The following is a 26,040-nucleotide window of genomic DNA, read 5'->3' as shown; positions in this document are numbered from 1 at the left end:
GGATTAAATTTCTACTGAAACAGATGCAATTTTAAATGAAAGACAAATTTTTTAAAAATGGTTGATTTTTTTATCCAAAAAATATATCAGTTGACTTTTCAATACTAAAATATGAATATCTAACAGAAATTACTTTTTCTATGAAATTGTTGAAATTTCAACCAAACAGATGAATTTTTGTCCAATTTTGTCCAATGATGCAATTTATACTAAAATAGATGAATTTTTTAATTAAAAGGACAAATTTTCAAAAAAAAAATTGTTTAATTTTTATTCAAAAAAGATTTCTATTTTACTTGTTAACATAAAAATAAAAGTAATGTTTGAAAATTTAACTATTTTATGGAAAATGTATATTTTTGAGTTGAAAATTATACTGTTTGGCAGAACATGCGACTTTTGTTTTTTAAATTTCAGCAATTTGCATCAACTTTTTCACTGAAAATCTTTATTTGTTGAGAATTCGTCCGTTTAGTTGTAAAATTCATTATTGTGGTTGAAACTTATTTATTTTGGTTGAAATTTTATACTATTTCCTTGATTTTTGCACTAACTTGACCTCCATCTTCATGTTTTCTCGGATTGAGTCACATACATATGTATAGTATCTTAAAACAAACTAGTTTAGGATTTGAACTCGCGCCACCATTGACACTTTTTTAAGTGCTTCAAAAATTTAGCAATATTAGATCTTAAAAAAATCGCTTTAAAAAATAAAATTTACAATCTCTCTTAAGGTTCAGACGAAATTTTCCTCGCCGAGTCTTTTGAGGCACTCTTTCGATTCAGCCTTTTTTACGTCTAATTTTTGCAAGCAGAAATATGAAAAAGTTTACTTGAGTCAAAAACTATAAAATAAGTATATTATTAATGGTAGCATTGATACAAGTCAACTTATATTTAATTATAAATTAATAGCGGTCTGTGAGAGAGACCTGAGTCCTTATCATCTATTTATCGGAAGGTATTTAAAGAAAAATACCAGTCTAGGCTTAAAACTAAGTTATGAAACTTCAAAAGAGAAGCTCGCGTCCTTATATTCTAAGACTAATTCTATGATTCAAAGGAAGATTCTTGGTTCGTATCACTTTCTTAGTGGATGTTTCCTTTTTGAATGAAGGAATCATCTGGGCGATGTCAAAGTTGTGGCGAGTATCGGGGATTTTGAAGGTTGTTTGCCGAACTTGGTCTTTGGGTTTGAAGCTTGTCTTGATAGCTGATGGAGTTAGCCAGCTTTGATACAAGCGACGCCTTTCTCTACGAAGATGATGTCTTGCTCGTCGTCTTAGCTGACTATCTGACTGGCAAATTGATAGCCAGTTGCGAGATACCTGAGCAGCAATCAAAAGTGACTTGCTGTCCAGGTGTCGTAGTATCAACTGGCCAATTTCTATGGGAAGATCACTGATGATGTCAGTTTTGTTCTGGCCAGCGCCGAAGAAGCACATCAGTTTCCTGAAATATTCCATGTTTGCAGTGGGAGCGAACAGTCGGAAGTGAGTTGTGAGTGTGGGTTCAGGGAGCTTTTATTCACCCTGCTCGGCGGGGTGCCGTGCTCTAATTGGCCGGTTTCCGGAAGTTCATCGGCACCCCGCTGAGCAGGGTGTATAACAGCTTCCTGGGCCCACACTCACAACTCACTTCCAACTGTTCGCTCCTACTGCAAACATGGAATACTACAGGAAACTGATGTTCTTCTGCGGCGCTGGCCAGAACAAAACTGACATCAGGACACCTGGACAGCAAGTGACTTTTAAGTGCTGCTCAGGTATCTCGCAACTGACTATCAATTTTCCAGTCAGATAATCAGCTAAGACATCATCTTCGTAGACAAAGACTTCGTTTGTACCAAAGCTGGCTAACTACATCAATTTAGAAAAGTGATTTCTACTTTATCTGCAGTCGCAGAGCATATGATTGTATTTATTAGGTTATGGATTTACTTATTATAAATTGACTCAAATTCATATGTGGCTGGAAATATACCGACTTTGTTGATAATCAATTATTTTAAAATATATATTCAACTATTCCAGTAGGAAATTCAACTATAATAAAATAACTATATATAAAATTCGAATGATAAAAACACCCATAAAATATTATCACATACGTGGCCAAAGTAGTCCCCCGTTATGAGCATTTTTTGGTGTTCACTGTGTCCACACGTATTGAGATATCGTGTTTAAAATTTGACAGATTAAATAAAAAGCACTAAAGAACGTTTGTATACATCAATATGTTTATAATTTTAAAGAAAGTTTTTTTTATAAATTGATGAAATATGATATTACCATTCGAGTTATAGCACTTTGCAGATCATTTTTGGTTTGATGCATTTAGGCGATTTAGTCTGAAATTGGTGTCAGTGCTCAATATAAGCGAATGAAAAAATCTGAAATGCATCACACCAAAACTGATCAGCAAAGTGCTATAACTCAAATGGTAATATCTTATTTCATTAATTTATAAATAAAATTTCTTTAAGATTACCAAAATATTGATGTATTAGTGCTTTTTATTTTATGTGTCAAAGTTTAAACACTATATCTCAATGCGTGTGGACACAGTGAACACCATAAAAAAAATGTTCATAACCGGAGACTAGTTTGATCACGTGGTCACCGAAGAGCATGCCCTTAATGTTGAAATATGAATTTTGTATCACGATGACGATTGGAGGGTCCCTTTGACGTCAAAGGGGTCGGATTTTCCACCAATCACAGCTCACCTCTCAGTGGCTCTCAAATATCTTTTTCTGTGCCGATATCTTGTTTTGGTTCTATGCACATCGAAAATAGAAGTCGCAAAATATTGTTTGAAAAATGTCGAAAACCAATAGAGGAAATCTACCGATAAAGAATTAATTGAAAAAGTATTTAAAATGTAGTCATGTTTACTGAAAAATTCGTAAATATGTACGATTTTAAAATGTGTCCTGTTTTCCTTCTCAACGTACTGCTGACTCTTAAGCCAAATATTATAACAGATAACTTATTTTGTCACATAAAACTTTACAAATAAAGCTATCAACTCAAAATAGTCAGGATTGACAGCAGACTATGGCCTAACATCTTTATCATGAGTTTCACATCGTCACATTGATAGATAATTATGAGAACCTCTGAGTCACGTGGCACCCACGTGACACCAATTTGAATAAGTGGTTTAGCGCCTTCAAGTTTTAATATTTTTTTTTTCTGCTGAACGATGCAAAAGAAAAAAATTATAACGCACCTTAGATTCAAATTAAAATTATGTATTAAAAAATTATTTTATCAAATTCGCGAAACAATCCTATTATATTTTTAACAGAATATATAACTATTATATTTTTGGTTGAAAGTGTATCTTTTTTGGATAAAAACTGAACTATTTAGTTGAAAATTAAAATTTTCATTTAGAAATTAAACTGTTTGTTTGAAAATATATGTACTATGTACTGTCAGTTTTTGTGGAAATGTAATTTTCTTAATTGAAAATTCATGTTTGTTGTTCAGAATACATATTTTTCGATGAAGATTCTTAATTTTAGTTGAAAATTTATCTTTTCGGTCGAAAATTAAAATATTTTGTAAAAAATTAGTTGTTCCTGTTTTGTATATTTAAAATTAATTAATTTGTTTAACTGAAAACTTAACTTCCATCTTTGGTTGAAAATTAATCATTTTTAGTTCAAAATTCAATTATTTGGTTGAGAATTGGTCTATTTTAGTTCATAATTCACCTATTTTTGTCGAAAATTCATGCATTTTGTTAAAAATTTGTCTTTTTTGTTTAAAATTCATATATTCCAATGGAAGGTTCATAATTTCAGTTGAAAATTCGTCACTGGTAGAAAATTTGTTTTTTATTTTTTGGCTGAAAATTACTTTTTTTTTTAACTGGAAATTTAAGTATTCCATTCTGGGTTCAAACTGATTTTTTTATGTCAATATTCAACTATTTGGTTCTAAATTGATTTTTTAGTTAAAAATAACTAATTCAGATAGCAGGTAAGAATAGAAAATTGAAAATTATTGAAAAAATTCCTGCCTAATAAAGAAATTTGTTTTTCATTAAGGAAAAATTAATTCTTTGAATTCGGCTAGATTATCATTTTTTTTCTAAAGTTAAAAAATCTAACTTTTTTCACTTCAGGCAACAGCTGTTGCCTGAAACTCATTTAGTTTAAATGAGAATAACACATGAACATTTAATATTTTTAAAACTATTTTTTTTACTTATAACTTTCCTGAATTTGGCCATTTTTGTGATTTTTAAGCTGCTATTATTGAATAAAGAATTCCTGTATTTAGCAGGAATATTTATTGTTATTTTTAAGTTTGGATGATTTTTTGTTACCTTGAACACTACACAGAAATAATTTCAGGGTGGCCGTTTTAATCGAGGGAAAAATTCCCAGTCATTTTCCGATTCACAAAAATGTTTCACGGTTAAAAAAATTCAAAATGGTTTAATTTTGAGTAGATTAATACATACAAATAATAAGCGAAAAAAATTATGCACGCAGTAAATTTATAATCTTTTAATAATTTTAGGAATGAAATGACTTTTGAGTGTTGCGTAATTATTTCAAAATTAGAAACACTTTTTTCAAATCTATTTAAAAATTTTAATTTCTTGCCACCAAAAACTTACCGACGCAATAAACTTATAATTTTTTTTTATAGTTTTATGAGTGATTTGATTGATGTGTCAGCCTAAAGTTACTAATCTATCAAAGTTGCAAATTCCTATCTAAATTTGCATAAATAAAATTGATTATGTACACCAATGTATGTATGTGATGTTTATTGTATCAAGTCTGCAGTTCTTATGTTGAAAAAATTGATGTGATTCTATCACATTCGTTTCAAATTAATAATGATTTGAAGGAAAATATTCAAGCATTGTTCTAAGAGAAATTATTTCTTTGCTGAATACATTCATTTTCTCGTCTCAAGAACATGAACATTGTTTCAATTAAAATAGTAGTCGAAATAATAGTATAATAGTATCAATAGTTTTTTGCTTAGAGTAAATATATTCTTGATTCAAATAGTTGTCCTGATTCTATTATTTTCTTGATTCAAGAAAATCGGTCCCTTGTAAAAAGAAAATACTTGCTTCCTTCAAGTAAAATCAGCCAAGTAAACTAGCCTACTTGATCTAATGCAAATCTGTTTTCAGTGTACAAGAATTGATTGTTATATAATTGTTATTTAAATAGTTATTTAACAAAAATTTGCAAAACTGAATATTCCGAGTTAATTGTTTTAAAAAAATACGAAATATTTGAATGGCTGCTTACTATGAAAACATAGACTTGGAAAAAGATTGATAAACCTGAATTAAAAACCTGCAATTGTCAGGGGATTTTCTCCTGGTATTTCGGTAGACACCCTGTCAACGAAAGCGATGGAATTTTGATATTTGATTTGGTAGGAATCCTGATTTTACAAAATCGTGATGAACGATTTAAAAACCGTGATGTACGACATAAAAGCGTGATGTGCGATGCACAGACCATAATGTACAATGGCTTTGTAAAATGCATTAATTGAGATTTTGTAGCAACCCTGTTTTCAGAAAACCGCCATGTACGATTGCTTTATGAAATATCATAAATTGGGATCTTTGAATCAATTCTAATTTTAGAAAACCGTGGTGTATGATATGTAAACCATGATGTACGATACATCAGTAGTGATGTACGATATAAATGAAACGTGGTTTACGACGGCTTTGTAAAATTGAATACATTTTGATTTTGAAGCAACCATGCTTTTGGAAAATCATGATCTGCAATACACAAACCGTGATGTACGATATAAAAGAAAGCGTGATTTGCGATGACTTTGTAAAATTGAATACATATTTATTTTGAAGCAACCCTGATTTTATAAAACCGTCATGTAGGATATATAAAGCCCGATGAACGACACACCGATAGTGATGTACGATATGAATGAAACGTGGTTTACGACGGCTTTGTAAAATTGAATACATTTTAATTTTGAAGCAACCATGATTTTAAAAATCATGATCTGCGATACACAAACCGTGATGTACGATATAAAAGAAAGCGTGATTTGCGGTGACTTTGTAAAATTGAATACATATTTATTTGGAAGATACCCTGATTTTAGAAAACCGTGATGTACGATATATAAAGCGCGATGAACGACACACCGATAGTGATGTACGATATAAATGAATTTGATTTACGACGGCTTTGTAAAATCCAATACATTTTAATTTTGAACCAACCCTGATTTTATAAAACCGTGACGTACGATACACTAATCGTGATGCAATATAATCGAATCGTGATGTACGATGGCTTTGTAATGTGCAATACATTATGATTTTGTAGCAACCCGGCTGTGAAATCAATAGGTTTCAATAATTTTTTAATTTTTTCAGATTGTGAAGGAGTTGCTCGTAAAAGACGTGAGCGAGCCAACTGTTGATTCGATAGAAGGCGAGTGGTGTCGTGAAGATCAACTTCCGGAGGAAACTCGTTGCCGATTGGAGGGACTCAAGTGTATGGCTCGCTGGCTCTTGGGTTTGAAAACTGACGTTCTTTCCGCCCAAAAGACTTTCAGAATGCTGAATGCATTTGTCGTGAATAAGGGTGACCTTTTGCAGCAAGGACGGCTCAGTAAAGCGGAAATGAGCTGGCTGCGTCTTCAGGCTGGATGCTCGATGCTCAAAATCTGCGAGCAGAAGGGCGTTGGCGATCAGTTCACGGCTGAACAGTTTTACAATCTATCACAGCTCATGGTTGTAAGTCGTCATTTCACTTTCTCTTTACTCCATTTTTTTTTTTAAAGAATTCTTTTTTCTTTGGTTTTCCAGGAAATTTTCTCTTCCCCTCCCCTTTTTTTGCTTCGATTCGAACTGAATTTATAGAACTTTTAACTGTTTCATATGTTTTTTGTTACCTATTAACTTTTTATTATAGAATTAAAATTATTTAAATTAAAAAAAAAAAAATTGAAATTAAACCAGAAACAGTTGCATTTTTAACCAAATAGTTACATTCTCAACCAAACTTTTGAATTGTTTACAAAATTGTTGAATTTTCTACCGAAAAAAATTAATTTTTACCTAAATAGTTGAATTTTCAAGCCAAAAAGACAAATGTTTAACAGAACAGTTACATTTTCAAACAAACAAGATAAATTTGCACTAAAACAGTTAAATTAAAAAAAAATGGATTTTCAACAAAAATTGCGACTTATCAACAAAATAGTTTAATTTTTAGTCAAAAATATTAATGGAAAAAAAACACGAATTTTGTAACGAAATAATTGAATTCTCAAGTAAAAACGGAATATTTATAAACAAACAGTCGGATTTTTACTAATAAAGATCTAATTTCGATAAAGACGAATCTGCAACTAATAAAATGATTTTTTAACAAAGTAGTTTAACTATGAACAAAAAAGAATAATATTCTACTAAAAAAAAAATTTTTTCAACAAATTTTCAGCTTATACCATTAATATTCAACAACAAAATTAATTTTCAACCAACTTCTTTAATCTTCAACCAATAAAACGAATTTTTTTTTAAGTATTGCAACAATCAACCGGAATTAAATTTCGAACCACAAAAGATATATTAGTTTTCATCAATATTAGTTTTCAACACAAAATGAAAAGTTGTTAGAAAAAATTCAAAATTCAACTGTTTTACAGAAAATTCGTCTTTTCTTGTGAAAATTCAACAATTTGGATGAAAATTTTTTTTCTTCTGTGCTGTAAAATCTTTATTTTGTGAAAATTTGTCTTTTTAGTTGGGAAATTCATTATTTTAGTTAAAAATTTATTTGTTTGTTGGTGAAAGTTTATTTTTTTATAGACATATTAACTTTTAAATTTTTACTAAAAAAAATGTTTTAGTTTTTTAATTTAAATTTCATATTTTTTAGTTGATAGATGAATTTTTAAAGTTTGTGTTGAAAATGTATTTTTTTTAGGTTGAAAATTCAACTTTTTGGTTAAAATAAAACGATTTTTTTTAAAACATCTCTTTTTTTTGGTCGAAAATTAATCGTTTTTAGTTGAAAACTCAACTACTACATTTTTCGTTGACAATATTTCTGGATGAAAATTCAACTATTTGCTTGAAATTCGAATTATTTTGTTGGAACTTGGTTTTTTTTTTGAAATTAATTTGTTTTTAAACTTAAACTTCAATTATTTATTTTTTCATCGAGAATATATCTTTTCTCGAGGAAAGTTATACTATTTGATTGAAACTTAAACTATATTTTTTTTAAACTTTGTAAAAAATAATTTTTGTTTAATTTTAAATGTTACTGCTTCATTTTGTACCAAAAATTTATTATTTTTGTTCAATATTTAACTATTAAATTTTTTCTTGGGAACGTTTTTTTTTTTAAATCTAACTACTTGGTCAAAATTGTAATATTTTGTTGAGCGTCAAACTATTTTGTTAAAAATTCGTTTTTTTTTTTGGTTGAATATTAATTTTGTTAGCTGAAAATTTAAATGTTTCATTTTTGTTTTAAAATTAATGATTCGTCAATTATTATATTTTTGATTTAAAATCGATCATTTTGAATTAAAAATTCAACTATTCAATTTTTGAAAGTTTTCTTGAAACTTTATTTTTTTTATTGGTAAAAATTAATTTCCTTAACTGAAAATTTGCTTCCATTTTTGGTTAAAACTGCATCATTTTTTAGTAGAAAATACAATTATTGGTTTGAAAATTCTTCTATTAAGTTAAAAGTTTAAATATATTCCAAATTTATTTTATTAATTAAAGATGTATCTGTTTTGGTAAAAAAATATTTATTTAGTAGAAAATTTGTATATTTTTTTGAACCGAAAATTTAACTGTACCGTTTTTGTGTGAAACATTTATCATGTTTAGTTGCGATTCATCTGTTTTGTTGAAAATTTACTTTTTTAATTGAAAATGTATATGTTCGAGTTGAAAATTCAACTGCTTTGTAAAAAATTTATATTTTTTGCTTGAAAGTTCAACTATATGTGTTTGAAAATTCAAATAATTGGTTGAAAATTTGTCTTTTTTTGTTGAAAATTAATCGTCTTCTTTGAAGTTGAAAGTAGAACAACTTTGTGAAAACATTTTTTTTAATTGCAAATTTAACTATTATTTTTTTGGTCAGAAATTTATCCTTTGTGTTTTAAAAATTCCTTATTTTGCTTGAGGATTTAACTATTTTGTTGAAAATTCTTCTTTTTTGGTTGACTTCAAATATTTTTTAATTAAAATTAATTTTTTTTTTCAAAAATATTAACAGTTACATGTTTTTTTTAGAATGCAGTTTTTTGTGGAAAAATCAAATACTTGGTTTAAAGTATAAAAAATTTTGTTTTTTTTTGTTTGAAGATTTATTATTTTAGTTAAAAAATCCAACTATTTGGCCTTGAATTAACTTTTTTTTTAATAATTCATTTTTGCGGTTTGAAAATTCAGCTATTTTTAAGAACCGTCCTCTTTTTGTTTAAATTTTAATTATTTTGATATAAAATTAAGCTATGTATTTGAAAATGTAACTATTGTTTAAAATTCTTTTTATTTATTTTTATTTTGAATGTTTAATCACTCTATTGGCTTGATTGACTTTTTATTATTATTTTTTTTTATTATTAATTTTTTACTCTAAATTTTTCGTTTTTGTTTGAAAACTAAACTACTATCTTTTTCGTTGAAAATTCTTTTTTTTTTTTTTAATTCAAATAATTGGATGGTTAAAAATTTGTGTTATTGGTTGAAGATTCAACTATTTTTTTGATCATTTTTTTCGGAGAAATTAATTACTTTCTTTAAATGAAAAATTGACTCACATTTTCGGTTGAAAATTAATAATTTTCAGCTTAAAATTTAACTATTTGTTTGAAAATTCGTGTATTTTTTTTTTAAATTTGTTTTTTCTGGTAAAAGTAAATCTTCCTGCTTGAAAATTCAACTTTTTGGTTGAAAGTTTAACAACCTTGTTAATAATTAATTTTATAAGTTGAAGATCGATCTGTTTTGTTAAAAATTCAATTATTTAGTGCAAAATTCGTTTTTTATTTATTAAAAATTTATTTTTGAACCGAAAATTTAACTATTGCATTTTTATTTAAAAAATTTATAATTTGAAAATTCAACTTCAATTCAATTATTTCTTTGAAAATTCGTCCTTTTGGTTCATTTCAACTGTTTTTAAATTAAAATTAAATTTTTGTTTAAAATATTAAATATTAAACGGAAAATTTAACTATTGCATTTTTATTTGAAAATTTGTAATTTGAAAATTCAACTTCAATTCAATTATTTCTTTGAAAATTCGTTTTTTTGGTTCATTTCAACTGTTTTTAAATTTAAATTAAATTTTTGTTTAAAATATTAACTATTTTTTTGCTGAGAATTCAGGTTTGGTTGAAAAATCAATTATTTTGTTCAAAGTTGAACTGCTTTGTAAAAAATGAATATTCAGCTGTTTTTAAAATTTAATTTTTTTGATAGAAAAAAAAAACTATTTATAAGAAAATGTAAATATTCGATTGGAAATTTATATTTCTTGTTAAAAATAATTTTTTAAATTGAATATTTAAATATTCTATTTTTGGTTAAAAATTTATCCTCTATAAGTTGAAAATTCAACTATTTGTTGAAAAATCAATGTAATTTGTTGAAAATTTGTCTTAATTGTTTGAATTTAACGGTTTTTGAATCATAATTAAAATAATTTTTGTTGAAATATTAACAATTACATATTTTGTTGAGAATTCATTTTTATTTTATTTACTTTTTAAACATGAAATACGTGGTTAAAAGTTGAACTACTTTGTAGAAAATTGATCTTTTTGGTTTGAATATTTAGCAATTTAATAGAAAATTAAACTATTTTTTTTTAAGTAACTTTTGTGTTGGAAATTCGTTTTTTTTTTAAATTATTTTTTTATATATCTGAAAATTAAATTATTCTATTTTCGGTTCAAAATTGATCCTTTATAAGTTTATAAGTTTAAAATAATTAAAATAATTTTTGTTGAAATATTAACTGTTATATATTTTGCTGAGAATTCGTTTTCTTAACATCTAATACTTGGTTTATAGTTAAACTACATTGTAAAAAAATTTTGTTTTAAAACTTATTATTTGAGTTCAAAATGTAACCATTTGATCATGAAATAACTTTTTTGTTGAAAATTCATATTGTTTCGTTGAAATTTAGTTGTTTTATAGAAAAATCAACAATATAATAGGAAATTAAACTATTTTTATTTTGAAAAAGTAACTTTTTTTTAAATTGTTTTTTTGTTTTGAATTATTTTATATATATCTGAAAATTCAATTAGTCTATTTTCCGTTCAAAATTTATCCTTCATAAGTTGAAAGTTTGAGTATTTGTTGAAAAATCCATGTATTTTGTTGAAAGTTTATCATTTTGTTAAGAAAATTAATCTTGTTTTTTTTAAACTCACCATTTTGATTAAGGATTCAACTATTTTGTAAGAAAATCGTGTTTTTTGTTTTAATTTAACGGTTTTTGAATCAAAATTAAATTAATTTTTGTTCAAATATGAACAATTATTTATTTTGTTGAAAATTCATTTTTATTTTATTTATTTTAAACTTTAAATACTTGATTTAAAGTTGAACTTCTTTGTAAAATGTTTTTTTAATATGTCTGAAAATTCAATAATTCTATTTTCCGTTCAAAACTAGTCCTTTATAAGTTGGAAATTTAACTATTTGTTGAAAAATCCATGTACTTTGTTGAAAATTGATCTATTTGGGTAGAAAATTAATATTGATTATTGTAAATTCATCGTTTTTTTTTAAGTATTCAACTATTTTTTTGAAAATTCTTTAAATTGGTCGAATTTAACTGTGTTTCAATCGAAATTAAATTCATTTTTGTTGAAATATTAACAATTAAATATTTTGTTGCGAATTAATTTACGTTGAACTACTTTTTAAAAAATTGGTTTTGAAATATTTATTATTTGAGTTCAAAATGTAAACATTCGATGGTGAAATGACTTTTTTGTTTAAAATTTATATTTTGGCTTGAAATTTAGTTTAAATTTAGTAGCTTCAAAATCCAACAATTTAATAGAAAATTCAACTATTTTTTTGTTGTTGAAAAAGTAACTATTTTGTTGGAAATTCGTTTTTTTTCATTATTTTTTTTATATATCTGAAAATTCAATCATTCAATTTTCCGTTCAAAATTCGTCCTTTATAAGTTGAAAATTTAATTATTTGTTGAAAAATCCATGTATTTTGTTGAAAGTTCATTTATTTGGGTATAAAATTAATCTTCTTTTTTTTTAACTCACCATTTTGATTAAGGATTGAACTATTTTTTTGAAAAATCGTCTTTTTTATTTGAATTCAACGGTTTTTGAATCATAATTAAAACAACTTTTGTTGAAATATTAACAATTACATATTTTGTTGGGAATTAATTTTTATTTTATATTTATTATTTGAGTTCAAAATGTAATCATTTGATCGTGAAATAACTTTGTTGTTGAAAATTGATCTTTTTGACTTGAAAATTCAACAATTTAATAAAAAATTTAACTATTTTGTTGGAAATTCGTTTTTTTTTGTTAATTATTTTTCTATATATCTGAAAATTTAATTATTCTATTTTCTGTTCAAAGTTTGTACTTTATAAGTTCAAAATTCAACTATTTGTTGAAAAATCCATGTATTTTGTTGAAAATTGATCTATTTGCGTAGAAAAATAATCTTGATTGTTTAAAATTCACCATTTAATTAAGGTTCAACTTTTTTTGTTCTTGAAAATTCGTCTTTTTTGTTTGAATTCAACGGTTTTTGAATCATAATTAACATAATTTTTGTTGAAATATTAACAATTGCATATTTTGTTGTGAATTAATTTTTATTTAATTTATTTTTTAAGCTTCTAATACTTGCTTAAAAGTTTAACTACTTTGTACATTTTTTAAATATTTATTATTTGAGTTCAAAATGTAATCATTTGATCGTGAAATAACTTTGTTGTTGAAAATTGATCTTTTTGACTTGAAAATTCAACAATTTAATAGAAAATTAAACTATTTTTTTGTTGTTCAAAAAGTATCTATTTTGTTGGAAATTCGTTTTTTTGTTAATTGTTTTTTTTTATACATCTGAAAATTTAATTATTCAATTTCCCGTTTAAAATTTGTCCTTTATAAGTTCAAAATTCAACTATTTGTTGAAAAATACATGTATTTTGTTGAAAGTTCATCTATTTGGGTATAAAATTAATCTTGTTTTTTTTTTAATTCACCATTTTGATTAAGGGTTCAACTATTTTTTTGAAAATTCGTATTTTTTGTTGGTCTTTGAATCATAATTAAAATCATTTTTCTTGTTATATTAACAATTACATATTTTGTAGAGAATTAATTTTTATTTCATTTATTTTTTAAACCTTAAATACTTGGTTTAAAGTTGAACTACTTTGTAATTTTTTTTTAATATTTATTATTTGAGTTCAAAATGTAATCATTTGATCGTGAAATAACTTTTTTGTTGAAAATTTATCTTTTTAGCTTGAAAAAGTAACTATTTTGTTGGAAATTCGTTTTTTTTTTAATTATTTTTTTATATATCAGAAAATTCAATTATTATATTTTCGGTTCAAAATTTGTCCTTCATAAGTTGAAAATTCAACTGTTTGTTGAAAAATTCATTTATTTCGATGAAATTTCATCTATTTGGGTAGAAAATTAATCTTGATTGTTGAAAATTCATCATTTCGTTTAAGGATTCAACTATGTTGTTGAAAATTCGCTTTTTTTGTTTGAATCAAACTGGCTGTTAAAAATGCATCTTTTTATAGAAAATCAATCTTCTTCGTTAAAAATTCAAATATATTTAGTCAAAAAAATTACCTATTTTTGTAGGTTCATCATTTATCATCGAAAATTCAACTTTATTATTGTAAATTCGTCCTTTTGGATTGAAAATTTCTTCTTTTCTAAATCTGAAAATAATTTTTTAATATTTCCCCTATTTTTCACCTTTTTCGTGAAAAAAATGACTTTATTTTCCCTTTTTTTTTAAATTTTTTTTGCCCTGTCATCCTCAAAGTTCGATTATTTTATTTTCAGGACGAGGTTTCCCAAGTGAGGGAAGCTTTTGGAAATAAATTACACAAAGGCCTCGGCAGAGGAATTCCAAACAAATGTCTGCCACTAGATTTTATGGGATACTATGCTCTTGCGGGCAAAGAACAAGACAAGAAATTGAAATGCGTTCTGAAATCCTACATGCACACAGACATTACCAAACGAAGAGATTACGTGAAGACACTCTCCCTGGGAACTGTCGAGCGAGCAATGGGTGCGTTTATTATTTTTATTTGTAAATAGCAGGGTGGCCGGACCCGGAAAATCCTGTAAATTATCAGGAATTTATTTTATGTGGCCCGAAAAAACGGTAAAATGACACTAATTTTAGCTTTTTTTTTTAGCTAAAATTAGTTCCCGTCACTTGAAATATCACAGGATAATATAATGCAATTTTGAAAATAATTTTTCTATCTTTTCTCTTCTTTGACAAATTATTTCGAAATTTAAAACATTTTCATTATAGATTTTCACTTTTGAGCGTACTTTTTGAATTTAAGGAATTTTAAAATGTGGTTTTGAAAACTTGAAAAATTAAAAGCGTTTCAAACTGAAAATTGTCGACAAGTTTGTAGACAAAATTTGATTAAACAATAAAAAAATTATTACCATTCCTTGGAAAATTTTTAATTATTTTTATTATGCTTAAAAATTAACTTTAATGGAATATTTAAATTAATAGTAATTAGGATTTTTTGTTGTTGAAATTTTAGACAAAATTCGAGTCATTTTAAAAGAAAAATAAATTAATTTGTATGGAAAATTGTTGAGTTTTTAAGTATAAATAACAAATGAACACTTATTAATTTAGAAAAAATTGATTAAATTGAAAAAATAAAATCATTTTAAGAATCGTGAAAAGTTCCAAAAAAATATTTAAAAATTCTTCACATTCCAAGGAAAATATTAAATGACTCGAGTCATTTTAAAAGGTATTAGAAGTTGTGACAAAATTTCAAAAATAATTAAAAATGTAAAGTATTTCAACAAATTTAAAATAAAATCTAGATTTTTGAAGTTTTTAAAAATGTATTGTTTTTGAAATTTAAAGTTATGAATCAGTAAAATTTCAAAGAGGTCAATTTAATCTTAGAATGCTACAATTTTAATTGATCTATTTAAAAAAAATATTCCAAAAATATTCCAAAATATTAATAAAAATTCTCAACATTTCTTGGAAAATTTTAAACATTTTTAATTTTCAAAAATTAATTTTAACAAAATATTTAGAAAGATTTTCAAAATTGTCGCAAAAGAATCTAAAAGATTTTAAGGCAATATTGTTAATATTGCAGGATTTAAAAAAGAGTGGAACAATTCGAATTTTTTTTAATATTTAAAAGTTGTGCAAAAATTTCAAAAATAATTTGAAACATTTAAAAAAAAAGACTTCGTCACACTCTCAGGAAAATTTTTAATGATTTTTTATTATTAATAAATAATTTTAAGAGAATATTTAAAAAAATTTCCAAAATTGCAAAAAAAAAAGTATCTGGAAGATATTAAAAGTTTTTTTTTTAATTTGCTGGATTAAAACAAAATTTTAGGGATAATTCGAATTATTTTAAAAGTTATTTAAATTTTTTTTAAAACTACAAAAATTAATTTAAAAATTTGTAATTTTTCAAAAAAATTAAAACAAAATTTAGATTTTTTTGTAGAGTTCGAAAAGAAATCTAGGAGATTCTTAAAAATTGTGAAAGGTTCTAAAAGAATGAAAAATTCTTAATTTTTCTGGTAAAATTAAAAAAAAATTGAATAAATCAAGGTCTTTGAAAAGGCATTTAAGATTTTCTTTTTAAATTATCAAAAATAATTAAAAAATTTGAAATCTTTTTAAAAAAGTGAAACAAAGTTTAGATTTTTGAAGACTTCGAAATTAAATTTTAAACCATATTTTTTTATTTTATCGGTTTGCGGATAATAAAAAAATTTCGTAAAATTTCTGGAAAAATTGAAAATGATTTTTTATTCTGTAAAAGTAATTTGAAGAGAAAATTTAAAAATATTTCGAAACAAATTTTTACGTATAAATAAAAGTTAAAAACTCAATGATTTTTATTATTAAATTTTGTTATTATTAATAAGGTATTTCCATAAAATTTAAAACATCATGTAGAATTTTACAGAGTAAACAAAAATTAGAAGCTTTTCAAGAATTGTGAAAGGTTCCATTAGAATAAAAAAGATTTCTTCACATGCTGAGGAAAATTTTAAATTATTTTTTATTATCAATAAATAATTTGAAGAGAATATTAAAAAAGATTTCCAAATTTGCCAAAAAAAAAGTATCTGGAAAATGTTGAAAGTATTTTTTCATTTGCCGGATTTAAAAAAAAATTAGGGATAATTCGAAATATTGGAAAAGATATTTAGATTTTTTGAAAAACTATAAAAAAAATAATTTAAAATTTGAAAATTTTCCAAAAAATTAAGACAAAATTTAGATTTTTTGTAGATTTCAAAAAGAAATCTAGAGGCTTCTTAAAAATTGTGAAAGGTTTTAAAAGAATAAAAAATTCTTAATTTTTCTGGGAAATTTTAATGGTAGTTCTTATATTTTTTAAAATTAATTTTAATAGAATATTTTCAAAGACTTCCAAAATTTCCAAAAAAGTGTATGCAAGCTTTTAAGGCATTTTTTTAATTTGCTAGGTTAAAAAAATTGAATAAATCAAGTTTTTTGAAAAGGCATTTAAGATTTTCTTTTTAAATTATCAAAAATAATTTAAAAATTTGAAATATTTCAAAAAAGCTGAAAAAAAATGTAGATTTTTTTGTAGATTTCGAAAACAAATCTAGAAGCTTCTTAAAAATTGTGAAAGGTTCCAAAAGAATGAAAAATTCTTCAAATTTCTGGGAAAATTCTAATGGAGTCTTTATTTTTTTTTAATTATTGTTAATAGAATATTTTTAAAGACTTCCAAAATGTACAAAAAATTGTATCCACGATTTTAAGGCTTTTTTTAATTTGCTGGACTTTAAAAATAATTTAAAATTTTAAACATTTCAAAAAAACTGAAACAAAATTTTTTTTTGGTTTTTTCATGATTTTCTCGATTTGTGGATTATAAAAAAAATGTCTCAAAGTTTCTGGAAAAATTGAAAATGATTTTTTATTTTGTAAAAGTAATTTTAAGAGAAATTTAAAAAAATATTTCGAAACCAATTTTTATGTATAAATAAAAATTAAGGACTCAATCATTTTTATTATTAAATTTTAAAATTATTGATCAAGTATTTCCATAAAATTTAAAACATATTGTAGAATTTTGCAGATTAAAAAAAAATTAGAAGCTTTTCAATAATTGTGAAAGGTTCCAACAAAATAAAAAAAAAATTAACATTCATAGAAAAATTTTAAATGATTAAAAAAATTTTTTTCAAAATCAATTTAAATATAATAAGTTAAATAGATTTCAAAATGTTAAAAAAAAAAGAATTTGAAATCTTCATATTTATAAATTGTGTAAAAAATATGATAAATAATATAAGATTTGAAATATTAAAAAAAAAATTTTAATAATATTAACGGCCACCCTGAAATAGAATTAGTGTTTTATCTGTTTATGTATAATTTCTAAGAAGAATATCCTTTTTTAAAGGGGAATGTTTCTTTTCCTTGTTGTCAGGTCAACTGCCACATATACTGCCAGACTACATGTTAGTATTTGCAGTCCCGATACTAGCACACGATCCCGAATTTACGAATCACTCGGACGTTTCCCAATTGAAAATTATCCAGCAGTGTCTCTGGTTTATTCTTGAGCCCCTCATCACGAAAAATGAATATTACTGCTACGGATTCTACAAGAATTTGGTGGAAAGAATGAAAAGCCACAAAGACGCTTGCAGGTCGGACGATGATATCGTGAACGTCGTAAGTTTTTCTTTATTTATTTGAATTTAATGGACGAGTGATGTAAGCTGAAGCACATGTGACACGGATGAATGATCGGCCATGTAAGAGTATTGGTGAGTGATGTAAGATTTTTGGCGAGTGATGTGCGATTTATGGTCAGTGATGTGTGATGAATTATCTATGACGTAAGAATATTGATACGGGATACAATATGAATTATCTGCGACTATTGATACGTGATTTACGATGCGAGATGCACGATAAATGGGTTGTCTTCAATGAATGACAGTGGTGTGCGATGAAATATTTCTTTTGTACGACAGTGATTCACAGAGAACGATCCGTTTTATGGGACAATCAGATGTGATGGACGGTGAGTGATGTACGATGAATGGTGAGTGATGTGCGATAGTCTTATTTTGTCCGTTCGATTTTTAGAAACTCTGGACTGTCTGCGATCTTGCGATGAACGTCATCTATTCAAAGACGACGAATTTTGACTTGAAGGAATTTCCAAGCGAATTGAGAATTCCCACGATGTATTTCAAACGCGCTGATGAGCTTCTGGCCAACACGAAAAATTATCTTCCCGCTGAAATGCAGATAAACATGTCCAGTCCAAAGGGAAAAGGATTGCACTCTCATGCGTTTAATGAAAGGACCCAGCGGAAGAAGAAGGGCCACAAGGAAGTTGGAATTGGGCCAAATGAAACTGACGCGAGGGTGAGAAAATCAAATTTCGTTTTACCATCTTAAATTATCAATACTTGACCAAATTAACTCAATTTGAAGAGATTGGTTTAATTTTTGTTTCGAGTTTAATCTGGTTTGCTCTTGAATTCCGCTTTTTATTGAATTTATTTAATTTTGGATTGAAATCTGTTTTTTGCTCATCTACTTCATTCATCAAAAATAATGATATTTTCATGTGTTTTTAAATAGATTACAAAAAGAAAGATTGAACTTGATGTTTTATAGATATTTTCTAAAATTAAAGAACAATTTGAGAAGCAATCATGGGCGGTGTTACCGTGAATTACAATAAGCTAACTATTTTATTACTAGTTTGGGGAAAAAATGTCAATACTTTTTTTTTTTATAAAAATGAACTATTTTGTTCAAAATCAACTTTTAATTAAAATTGATGTACATTTCATCAAAAATTCGTCAACTAACTTGTGTAAAAATAAAAATTCCTTTGGTAAAAATGATTTTTTTTAACCGAATATTTAAGTAATACAATTGTTTAAATTTATAAAAATTTATTTATTTAGAAATTGTCTTTTATTTTATTTATTATATTTTATTTGTTTTTTATTTGTTTTTTATTTAATTATTTAATTTAAGTTCAAAATTTATATATCTTAGTTGAAGATTCAACTCTGTGGTTAAAAGTTGAAATTTTTTAGTTAAAATTTATGTTTTGGTAGAAAATTAATAATTTTTGGATGAAGATTTAACAACAATTACCATTTACAATTTTTTAATTTTATTTCTGGTTGTTAATTTATTATTTTATTTGGAAATTCATCTCTATTTGGTAATTTAACTATTTTATTGAAAATTCGTTTTTTTACCCTAAAATCTAATGATTCCATTTTTTGTTGAAAATTAAACCATTTGTATGAAAATAACCTGTTTTGTTAAAAATTCAATTTTAGTTAAAATTCTTGTATATTTAATCAAAAACTCGTCAACTAACTTGTTTAAAAATTAAAATTCCTTTGCTAAAAATGATTTTTTTTATAAACTAAAAATTTAAGTAATAATTTTTTTTTCTTTTATAAAATTTGTTTAAAGTTAAAAATTTTATTTATTATATTTTATTTTTATTTATTCAATTATTTAATTTAAGTTTAAAATTTATGTTTTAGTAGAAAATTAATAATTTTTGGATGAAGATTTAACTACATTTACCATTTACATTTTTTAAATTCTATTACTGGTTGTTAATTTATTATTTTATTTGGAAATTCATCTCTATTTGATAATTTAACTATTTTATTGAAAATTTATTTTTTTTCCGTTCAAAATTAAAGTATTTGTTAAAAAATAAACTTTTTGTTTAAAATGTAACTGTTTGGTATAAAATTAGCCCTTTTGGATTAAAATTTCAACAATTTCCTTGATATTTTTTTACTTGAGATTCATTCTTGGTAGAAAATTAAATTCAAATATGAGAGGGTTAAAAATTCGACTATTTAGTTGAATATACAATTATCCTCTTAAAAATTTCACAATTCTGCTAAAAATTCATCTTTTTTTGGTCAACAATTCAACTGTTTTATTAAACATTCATCTTTTTGGGTCAAAAATTCATTTTTTTTTGTTGACATTCGTGTTTTGGATAAATCATTCATCTTTTTGGATTGAAAATTTATTTTTTGTTTGAAAATTCAACTATTTTGTTGAATACTCATCTTTTAGAATTAAAAATACATCTTTGGTAGGAAATGGATTTTTATTGGTTTAAAATTCAACTGTCTTCCAAATTATTTGCCTTTTTTGTTTAAAAATGGAATAATTTGGTGAAAAATTCCACTTTATGGTTGTAAATTCGTCTCTTTTACTTGAAATTTCAATTGTATGGTTAAAAGTGAACTCTTTTTGGTTTGAAAATTCATCATTTCGCGTTTAAAATTCAAATATTTATTAAAACATGCGACTTTTTAGCTAGAAAACTCAACTCTCTTGATGAGAATTTTACCGGAGAATATGAATTTTTAACAAAAAAGTTAATTTACACACAAAAGAATGTTCAACTGATAATGTGAGTTCATAAAAAAATTAACTTTTAAAAAAGTTCTTCATCTTTTAACAAAAAAATACGTTTTTTCAACAAAATAAATGATTTTTTAGCAAAAAAAAAGTTAAATTTTTAAGTATGAGCGGAATAATTACATTTTAATTAAAAAAATTAATTTTCAACCCAAGGACGAAATTTAGACGATAAGAGATTGAAAATTCATATTTTCAGTTTAAGTTCTTTTCTTTCTTATTTCAAAATTTGACTTTTTCATTTTTAAATTGATCTATTTTTGTAAAGAAATTAAATTTTTTTCTAAATTCAACTATTTTTATAGAATATTTATCTGCTTCGTTTGAAGATTCAACTGTTTTCTTGAAAATTTGCACATTTTATTAAAAATTCAAACATTTTATTTGGTTAAGAAGTAACTTCTTTGTGAAAAAAATCATATTTTCGGTTTGAAAATGCAGCCATTTGGTTGAAACTTAACTTTTTCTGTTTAAGATTAATATTTTCGGTATGAAAAATCAACTATTTGGTTGAAAATTCATGTGTGTTTTTTTTTAATTTTACCATTTTATTTGAAAGTCCAAATATTTGGTTGAAAAGAAATTTTTTTTTCAAAATTCATCCTTTTGGCTCAAAAACTTAACTGCTTTATACAAAATTCAACAATTTAGTAAACATTTTTTTTATTCCTTCTTGTTTCAAAATTCGGCTTTTTCGTTTAAAAATTGTTCTTTTTTTGTAAATAAATCTAATTTTCGTTAGTAAAAAAATTCAACTATTTTGATAGAAAATTAACTTGGTTTGGTTGAGGCTTCAGCTATATAATGAAAATTTTTGTTAAAAAATCAGGTCCTTTTTTGTGTGTAAAATGTGGATTTTAGGTGGGAAATTGATTTCTTTTAGTAAAAAAATTTCTGAAGAGGGTTCTTCTATTTTTTTGGAAATTTGTCTTCCCTGCTGAAAAATTTAACTGCACTTGTTTGAAAATTTACCTACTTTGTTAAAAAAAATCCATTTTTTGTTTGAAGATTCGTAATTTGAGTTGGAAATTAATCTCTTTGAAAATTAAATTTTTTTCTTTCGAATTCTTTTTTTTTATAATTCTTCGGTTGAAAATTAACTTTTTTTTGTCAGAAATTTAACTCTTGTAGAAAATTTATCTTCTTGGCTTGAAAATGCTAAAGAATTTAGTTGTAAATTCTTGTATTTTGTTTAAAAATTAGGTATTTGGTAGAAAGTTCGAATTTTGTTGAAAATTAACTTTTTTGTTGGAAATTTAACTCTTTTATAGAAAATTCCTGTTTTTCGTGTTAAAATGCTAAAAAATTAAACTATTTGGTTAAAAATTATTATTTTTTTTTATTAAAATTTAATCCTTTGGTTGAAAATTTATGTATTTTGTTAAAAATTTTATGATTTTGGTAGGAAGTCCGAATTTTGTCGAAAATTAATTTTTTTGTCGGAAATTCAACTTATTTGATTGAAAATTCTTGTATTTTCTTTAAAACATTAGGTATTTAGTAGAAAGCCCAAATTTGATCAAAAATTAACTTTATTGTTGGAAATTTAACTCTTTTGTTTAAAATTAATCTTTATGGTTTTAAAATGCTAGAAAATTCGCATATTTGGTTGAAAATCAACTTTTTTCTAAATTTATATTTCGGTTTGGAAATTCAACTATTTGGTTGAAAGTTAATATTTTCTTTATCAAAATTTAATCATTTGGTTGACAATTCATGCATTTTGTTACAAATTTTATGATTTCGGTAGAAAGTCCGAATTTCGTCGAAAATTAAATTTTTTGCGGAAATTTAACACTTTTGTAGAAAATTAATCTTTTTGGTGTGAAAATGCTAAAAAATTCCACTATTTGATTGAATATTAATCTTTTCTTCATGAAAACTTAATCATTTGGTTGAAAATTCATGTATTTTATTAAAAATTTTAAGATTTTGGTAGAAAGTCGGGAATTTTTCTGAAAATTAACTTTTTTGTCAGAAGTTTTCTTTGTAGAAAATTCATCTTTTTGGTTTTAAAATTGTGGAAAATTAATTTTTTCTTTATGAAAATTTAACCATTTGTTTGAAAATTCATGTATTTTGTTAACAACTTTTTGTTGAAAAATAATCTTTTCTTCATGAAAACTTAATTATTTAGTTGAAAGTTGGAATTTTCCCGAAAATTAACTTTTTTTTGTCGGAAATTTAATTCTTCTGTAGAAAATTCACCTTTTTCTTTTGAAAATGCTAAAAAATTCTACGTTTTGGTTGAAAATTAATATTTTCTGTATGAAAATTTATTTATTTTTAATTGTATGGTTTTGTTAAAAAAATTTATGATTTTGGTAGAAAGTCCAAATTTTGTCGAAAATCAAATTTCTTGACGGAAATTTAACTCTTTTATAGAAAATTTCTCTTTTTCGTTTCAAAATGCTAAAAAAACTCAACTATCTGGTTGAAAATTAATCTTTTCTCTATGAAAATTTAACAGCATTCGTTTGAAAATTAATTAATTTTCTTTCAAATTTTATGATTTCGGTAGAAATTTTATGATTTTGATAGAAAGTCTGAATTTTGTCGAAAATTAACTTTTTTGGCGGAAATTTAACACTTTTGTAGAAAATTCATCTTTTTGGTTTGAAAATGCTAAAAAATTCAACTACTTGATTGAAAATTGATATTTTCTTTATGAAAATTTAACCACTTGTTTGAAAATGCATGTATTTTATTAAAAATTTTATGATTATGATTGAAATTCGGAATTTTGTCGAAAATTAACTTTTTTTGCGGAAATTTAACACTTTTGTAGAAAATTCATCTTTTTGGTTTGAAAATGCTAAAAAATTCAACTACTTGATTGAAAATTGATATTTTCTTTATCAAAATTTAACCACTTGTTTGAAAATTCACGTATTTTGTTAAAAATTTTATGATTTCGGTAGAAGTTTTATGATTTTGGTAGAAAGTTCGAATTTTGGTGAAAATTAACTTTTTTTTGTCGGAAATTAAACTCTTTTGTAGAAAATTCATCTTTTTGGTTTGAAAATGCTAAAAAATTCAACTATTTGGTTGAAAATTAATCTTTTTTTCATGAAAACTTAATCATTTGGTTGAAAATTTATGTATTTTGTTGAAAATTTTAGGATTTCGGTAGAAAGTCGGAATTTTTCCGAAAAATAACTCTTTTTTTTGGAAATTTAACTCTTTTGTAGAAAATTCATCTTTTTGGTTTGAAAATGCTAAAAGATTCAACTATTTTGTTGAAAATTAATCTTTTCTTTATGAAAATTTAACTATTTGTTTGAAAATTAATTGATTTTGTTTCCAATTTTATGATTTTAGTAGAAAGTTCGAATTTTGTTGAAAATACAATTTTTTTGACGGAAATTTAACTCTTTTATAGAAAATTCCTCTTTTTCGTTTCAAAATGTTGGAAAATTCAACTATTTGCTTGAAAATTAATCTCTTCTTTATGAAACTTAAATCATTTGGTTGAAAATTCATATATTTTGTTAAAAATTTCATGATTTTGGTAGAAAGTCGGAATTTTGTCGAAAATTAACTTTTTTGTCGGAAGTTTAACTCTTTTGTAGAAAATTAAACTATTTGGTTGAAAGAAACTTTTTGTTCAATTAATATTTTGGGTATGAAAATTCAACAATTTGGTGGAAAATTAATATTTTCTGTATGAAAATTCAACCATTTGATTGAAGATTCATGTATTTTGTTAACAAATTTAACTTTTTTCTTTAAATTTGGCCTTTCTTCTTTAAACTTAATTTTTTCCGGTTAAAAAAAATGTCTTATCTTTTGGGTAAAAATACAACTATTTGGTTAAATAATGTGACTGAAAAACTTTACTTAACTAATCCCTATTTATTCAAATTAAGTTTTTAGGAATTATCATCTTACTTATTTTGGGTCTTAAATTATCAAATTAAGGAAGCGAAAAATGTATCTTTTCAGGTAATTTTAAGTTACTTTATATAATAACTGTAACTAATTATTTAAAAAAAAATTAACCTGCCCAACAACATTGGTACCTGCATGAATTATATTTAAAAGAATTTAATCCCCTATTTTTTTTTTTTGTTGAAAAAATAGCTTTATATAATGAAGCAATTATTATTGAATAATTATTATTATAAACGCTTAAAAATCACTCGGGAAAAATGTAGTTTTTGACTGGAGAAATAAGAAAATAGTTAGATTTTTTTTAAAATTTGATTGTCCACAGTGTACTATTTTTTCGGGGGGGGGGGGGGACAATTTAAGAAAATCCATAGTTAATATAATCGGAAATCGCCGCCCATGGAAGCAATGTCAGTTTGAGAGTTTGATTTTTATTTAACATTTTCTAAACATTTTTCTAACATTTTCTAAAGTAAAAATAAATGTAATTTAAATGATGAAAAATAAAATGAAAAGAAAAGAGAAAGTTAAAAGAACGACTTGGCAATTATGAATATCATTTCAAGCTGCATGTCGGAGAAATGGAATGTATCGACGCGCAGGTAATAATTTTAGCAATCATGACGATTCACGAGGTTTAGTTAACCTCGATTCTCATCAACATTTTTACGCACGTTTCGCTGATTCATCTGAATTCTATTTTATCTTCATGAATTTCTATTCATTTTACAGCCTGCCGAAGCCTCAGAAACTAGGATTCAACTACCGGGTTTGGAAGAAGAGGTAAGATTTTAATTTAGATGATGGTTTAGCATTTTTTTTTTGTATCAGTAATTTTAAAGTCTTATTTTAATTAATTGTGATAAGTAGGGGACGAATGAAAAATTCCCGAATTAGAAAATTCTCGACTAATCAAATTCGCGAATAATAAAATTGCCGAAAAATAAAAATACCGATTTGAAAAATTCCCAAATAATAAAATACACGAATAATAAAATTACCGAATTGGAAAATTCCTAAGTAATAAAATTTTCGAATAATAAAATTTCAGAATTATAAAATTCCCGAATTGCAAAATTTCCGAATAATAAAATTCTCGACAGTTTATAATATTACCGAATTGGAAAATTCGCGACAGAAAATTGCCAATTTATAAAATATCCGAATTGGAAAATTCCCGAATTTCTACAATTAGAATTTTTTATAAATATATTTTATTGATTACAAATACAACAATAAGACATTAGTTTAAAAAGTTATTTTTAACATTCAAATTTCGAAGCTTATTTCTTGAATTTCAAATCGCAATAATTTTGAATAAAATATTTTTAGGTAACGTATGTTTTTTTAATGTTCACAGTATTTGAAAAAGTACAAAAA

The 26,040-nt window shown here is 24.6% G+C and overlaps 1 protein-coding gene across 3 annotated transcripts in view; it reads left to right on the top strand.

The window, feature by feature from the left end:
• Window positions 1-26,040, top strand: part of LOC117172094 (sister chromatid cohesion protein PDS5 homolog B) — an 89,570-nt gene that overhangs the window by 57,954 nt on the left and 5,576 nt on the right. For 2 of the 3 annotated variants that reach the window (XM_033359869.1, XM_033359876.1), the window contains exons 11-15: window positions 6,409-6,771; window positions 14,112-14,343; window positions 17,735-18,009; window positions 18,430-18,714; window positions 25,393-25,443. In XM_033359869.1, coding sequence (XP_033215760.1) covers window positions 6,409-6,771; window positions 14,112-14,343; window positions 17,735-18,009; window positions 18,430-18,714; window positions 25,393-25,443 — 1,206 coding nt within the window. The remainder of the gene's footprint in view (window positions 1-6,408; window positions 6,772-14,111; window positions 14,344-17,734; window positions 18,010-18,429; window positions 18,715-25,392; window positions 25,444-26,040) is intronic. The other variant, XM_033359884.1, reaches the window with a different exon arrangement.

The sequence above is a fragment of the Belonocnema kinseyi genome, chromosome 1 (assembly GCF_010883055.1).
Source record: "Belonocnema kinseyi isolate 2016_QV_RU_SX_M_011 chromosome 1, B_treatae_v1, whole genome shotgun sequence".
In the NCBI taxonomy this organism is placed as follows: Eukaryota; Metazoa; Arthropoda; class Insecta; order Hymenoptera; family Cynipidae; genus Belonocnema; species Belonocnema kinseyi.
This window is presented reverse-complemented; position numbering and strand designations above follow the sequence as displayed.